Source organism: Charadrius vociferus, unplaced genomic scaffold (assembly GCF_000708025.1).
Source record: "Charadrius vociferus isolate BGI_N301 unplaced genomic scaffold, ASM70802v2 scaffold19, whole genome shotgun sequence".
In the NCBI taxonomy this organism is placed as follows: domain Eukaryota; kingdom Metazoa; phylum Chordata; class Aves; order Charadriiformes; family Charadriidae; genus Charadrius; species Charadrius vociferus.
Genome location: NW_009650173.1, coordinates 4271823 through 4277419, shown reverse-complemented (window position 1 = coordinate 4277419; position 5597 = coordinate 4271823). Strand labels below are relative to the sequence as shown.

The following is a 5597-nucleotide window of genomic DNA, read 5'->3' as shown; positions in this document are numbered from 1 at the left end:
GTTCAACATATCTTCCATCAGGACAGAGTCATATTTATTACTCATGGTGGATGAGTTGCACACATACAACCAAGTCTTCCATAAGCACTTTGATAGATGCTGAATTTCTCTGAAATATCTAAACTACCTTCTTTTAAACAAGGCCGATTTACAACTTGCAGTAAGAGAACTGCAAGTCTTACCACCATCCCTCTTAAAGAAAGAAATTTCATTACTTTAGGACATATGAGAAACACAAAGCTTTCAGTCCTGTATTAGATGCTTTTAGGGGGAAAAAAAAACAAAAAACAAAAAACAAAAAAACCACCACCAAACAAAAACACCACCAAACAAATGCCACCACCAAACCACAAACAGAAGAAAACCAGCATTTACCGCTTAGCATTTACTTCAGACTGTTTGTCTGAATCTTTCTGTATAGACAGGCCACAGTATCTTTTAATTTCCTAGGCTTTATACATAAACTACCACAGAATTCCAGGAGCATGGCTTCAATAATTCCTCTTTGACAATCTGGGCAACACCCAGCATTCAGCTTAGAAGCATTATGGCAACTGCTAAATCTAGGATAGGCAATACTGCTTAGGAACTATATAGATAAAAACAATGCTTAACACTTAAAAGTTGCTGTAGTATATGAAGAGGAAGGGTTCTTCCCTCTGACGTTATTCTCTAAATTGAAATATAAACCATTTAAATTGGAAAGCATTTCTATTTCTCAAATAAATAGAAAATTCAGTAACACAGAACCTACATATAAAGTTCACATATATGTGAAAATGATAGCTTTCTGCATAAATAACATTTGTTATTCCCTTCAAAACTGCCATAACCTTTTTTTTTAATCTAATGGGAATATAAACTTGAAGGAATATGACACAGTTAGCATGTAAACATTTCCCAGAGGTATGAACTAATAACCTTAAAAAAAGATGTACTTACACAGCATCCTGCCCATGATGAGAAGTAATTCCTTTAGTGTATCTTTCTAACAAAAGGCGTGGGAACAAAATCAAAGTCAACCAAGTAACAACTCATCAAATTACCGCTCCTCAGATGACAGACTGGTGGTTAGTTGATTTCAATTTCTAATTTTCTATTACCCTAAAAACACATATTCATATAGTCATGCAGTTAATTTAGCAAAGCTGATAGCTGGAGAACCAAGCTAGAAATGACAATTACAAAAACAAATGGCCTTGGAGTCAGTGCAGGACAGAATCTTCCTGTTAAAAAGTTTGCATTGAATTTAAAATGTGGCTCCATGAACTTTTCAGTGAGAACACTATGTAAAGCATTTCCTGTTAACCTTCCCCTCATTCCCACTCCTCAATCAATCCCATCAATTACACTGCTACAGCTGTTAATTTTATTGTAGAACAAACTGATATTGATTAACAACAATGCTGTAAAAGATGGCTAGGATGGGTTTTTTTCTTTTAATCAGAATGACTTCCCTAATTTGTGTTACCACAAGTGAGGGGGCTGAGCAGGCCAGAACAAGGAACTAGGGGAGGGAAGAAATAGCATGGCAGGGGCTAAACTTGCATTCTCTGCCTGTGAAACAATGGGTTTAGTGAATGTGTATGACTTCCTCAAACCATGAAACAGATCATTGCAACTGAGAGATTAGATATTTTCTGTATTGTCCTTTGCAAATGAAGTTTATTTAGTTTTATTTAATTTGCATAAATTAGTGCTTAGAAAAGGCCAGACTCTCAGTAGGGATATAACAAATTGTAATCAGCTTTTGTCTGGCATCTCTGGAATTAGTGATTTACAGCAAGTGAGAATCTTCTCCGAGAAGACAGATTGTGTTGACACTAAATGACACAAAAGACCATTATCAAATGATCACATAGTTTATATGAGTTAAAAGGAAGATGTCTGCTTTCTTTACTTCTTTATACGTTTAATCGAGCTGCATTCTCTTTCAAACAAAGATATTATTACAGGAGATGTCCAGGAAAAATTTGCAGATCACTTTCTAACTTTGATATGAGAGCAAATTCATCAACAAATTAAGGTATCGCAGACTGGATGGAAACTGGAACAGATGGCCAGTCTGCAGGACCACAGGAAGGTATGAGACACTTAAAGGGCTCATTTGTAAAAGCCATTTTGAAAAGTATCCCATCTGCAGGACAACTAATAAGCCAGTGAGAGTTTCTTTTCATGATAAAATGCTTTTAACTCTATGTCCTTGCCTAGTTTTCTTTTGTGGATAGATTTCTGTAAAAGTCAGACTGACCATAATAGAACAGTCATAACAAAGCAAGACTGGCTGTTCTGGGCAGATGCTAGTAAATACAGTGCTAGTGTGAGTCATTTTCCCCAGAAGTGACATGTGAAGCTCAACAAAGTTATTTCTCTGTCATTATTCTGGTGAAGAGGCACACATCACTAACTTGGGAATGCAGGAAAAGGGCAGTTAGCCGGGGAACACTATTCATAGAACCTTTTATTATCATGACAAACTAGGGAATGCATTCGAGTTTGCATGGTTGCCTGTTGTTAAAAACATTAGTATTTTCCCTGTAACATGACAATACTTGATCTGATCTGAAATTACTGACAGAAAACACAGATCTGGAGCCTCATTATGATATCTTTATAGTCCCTTTCTACAATACAGACATAAGGTAAAAAAAATGTGACCATGCCACAGACAGGAACCAGGACCGCATATATTGGCATAGAAATCTGAGTATTGAAAAACCACTGTGGTATTTTAAATAGTAAAGAAAAGTGGAGCTGCTCATGGTTTAACAAAACTCACACTACTAGCTTTCTTGGACCACAGATCAATAAACAAGTACATATGCGGCTCACTGGGTAAGACCTAATTCAGAAAAAAGCGATGAAGATTGATACCCTGAAAAACTCAGGAACATGTTCATTAGACAAGAAACATTCTAGCAACGTCTCTGCTATAAATTATCAGAGGACCAGCTTGCATCCCAGGCCTATCAGTTTGAGGGCTGACATAAAACACAGTTAAAACACCTGAACTTTTATTTTCTTAAAAAATAGGCTTCTCAACTTACTTTCAAATTGTGAAATGGCTCAGCTATTTCTAAATGCCACTGAATCAAATCCAGTGAAACTTCTAAGAAGACATTGTGACAGTAACCTTCACCATGACTTCCTGAGTGTGTTTTGCTTTTCTTTTTTCCTCTTAACAAGGCTTGATCTCACTGTCTGGCTGAACATTAATCCGCTTTCACCAAGTACCAAACTAATGCTTGCTGCATTAATACACTGCAAATCCTCAAGGTATAAGTTACACACAATTTAGTATAAAAGGTAAGCATAGGGCTTTCTTTTCACTACAGCTATTACCAGGAAAGCAAGTAGAATACAGGTAAGTTTTCATCAAATCCTGATCTAGAAATCTTTTTTCAAATTGCAAACTCTGTATGTAATTACTTGATTCTGAAAAATTGATTATACTTTGGTCTTTCGCTCTCTTGCTTCTTTTTCTTTCTCCTTAAAGACAGGACACATTCTCTGTACAGAAACTTAGATTAAAAAATATTTCATTGAAAGTGGTAGTGTACTGTGCTATATTATTCTGCAAGGATTGCCGACGTGCCATTTCAGTTGCTTAGGAAAATCAAACTCCTTTAACAATACACATATGGATAGATCTATTTAATGGCTTTATCTTATGTTCTCACTGATATTTCTGAAAGCTTGCTATAAGAGAACTACTTGAGGATAATGTGAAGACTCAATTTCTCTCTGTTTCTGTAAATATTTCCTTTTGAAAATAACTATACATGTTTCCTCAGGATAGATTTTTTTTTTTTTTCTTTACACACAGGATGAAGACAGTTAATTGTTACGTGCTGTTATTTTGCTGGAAAGCAATTTGTTGTGATAGCTGTCAGCTCACCAATATTACCATAGCAGTGGAAAGAGAAGAATGTGAATTGTGTATCACAGTGAATGCCACGTGGTGCTCAGGATACTGCTTCACAAGGGTGAGATCTTTAATTTCAAGCACCAGAATTAAATATTCCAAGTGATGTATAAATAACCCATTTCTTCAGTCCATAACAAACACATAGGCAGGATGAGCCTTGTGAAGAACAGGTTGAGTAACTGCTGTGCTATTTGACAGGAAAGTAGATACACAGCCAATCTGAACCACAAAGGGAAGAGTGAAAAGGTGCTAGTAAAATTCAGATCTTTAACTGGCTGCACACATTGTGTTTATATTGTATAAAAAGAGCTGAAAGTATTACAGTCTGGATTTCTGCCTTGTGTTCAGTTTGTGGTTGCAAACAGATACAATAAAATAGTCATTACTACGTAAACTCCTCTACTTTTCCAAATAATTTGATGAATCAAGCAACTGACCTGCAAGATTGTCTGGTGACATGAATTTGCCATGTTGGTCCTCCTGAAAGAAGAAATCTAAGGATCTAGGTGAAATTAGAAGAGTCTGATCCAAATCTTTTTGATCTCAGTGGGATTTTCCCACCAGTTTAATTAATTCTTACACCAGATCCTTTATTTTCTAAAAATTTGGAATACAACTCCATAACAAATTTCAAAACAGGTATTTCCTTCTTGTAATTTTCAGGATCCAGTATATAAGTATCCACCAGTATCATCCGTTCAGCAAACATGTACCTTCAAGGAGGTTGTGTATGAAACAGTGAAGATCCCTGGCTGTGGTGACCATCCCGAGTCTTTTTATTCGTACCCAGTAGCTACAGAGTGCCATTGTGAGACCTGCGACACCGACAGCACTGACTGCACTGTGAGGGGACTGGGGCCATCCTACTGTTCCTTCAGTCAGAATGGAAGTAACCAATGAAGGGTACTTGAGCTGGCAGTTCAGCTTTAAATGTTCACTTCTAAATAAAGGTACTGATCAGGGTTAAGCGGAAGATAATAGACAAGGCTATTTAGAAACTGTCAAGATTGAAACAAAGATTTTTAAGGCCAAAATGGAGAGCTACCGACTAAACTTGTCTTCAGACCTTCCCTACTTATCCCATCAGTTTCCTTAAAATCATTTTCATAGGTCTATAGAACGCTGCTTCCAATCCCTTCTGCCCTTGCCTCCTCTTCTTCTCTCTTACACCTTCATTTTTCATATTTCTGTATTTCCACTGCCTAGTTCACTTAGCTTATTCTATGCTATCCTATGCTTTCAAAAAGTTCTCAAGTTCCAAGTCTTTATTATCCCCTGCTTTTCATCTCTCCTCAGAAGGCACTTACTTTAAAAAGCCTTCCAGCACTGGTTTTCTTACAACCAACATCTGTGCCCTCACTTTCTATTAGTTGGACTGTAAACCTCTCTTAGCTGAGATCCTGACTTTTTTTGGCAAAATATTTCATATAGGCATTGTGCTCTATAAATAACAGCAGCATGTTTACTTAAGAGCCAAAAATCTGTATTCAAATATTGAATGTCACCTGAACTCTTGTGCTTTCTAAGTAAGACTTGTTAGCTCAAGCTCAGTGCCACAATAACACAAATAACACGAACTCTAGTTCATACCTGGCTAACTTGAAAAAAGAATCATCAGCTGTCTACTTTCACCAGAGTAAACATATCCTAAAGTCAGTTAAACGATTCT

At 36.6% G+C, this 5597-nt stretch overlaps 1 protein-coding gene across 1 annotated transcript; it reads left to right on the top strand.

Moving 5' to 3' along the window:
• The first annotated feature begins 3827 nt into the window (after positions 1–3827).
• FSHB (follicle stimulating hormone, beta polypeptide) lies at positions 3828–5315 on the top strand. Its single transcript, XM_009892681.1, has 2 exons — positions 3828–3986; positions 4592–5315. The coding sequence occupies exons 1-2, from the start codon at positions 3828–3830 to the stop codon at positions 4826–4828; spliced, it is 396 nt and encodes a 131-aa protein (XP_009890983.1). The 3' UTR covers positions 4829–5315.
• Positions 5316–5597: the final 282 nt, after the last annotated feature.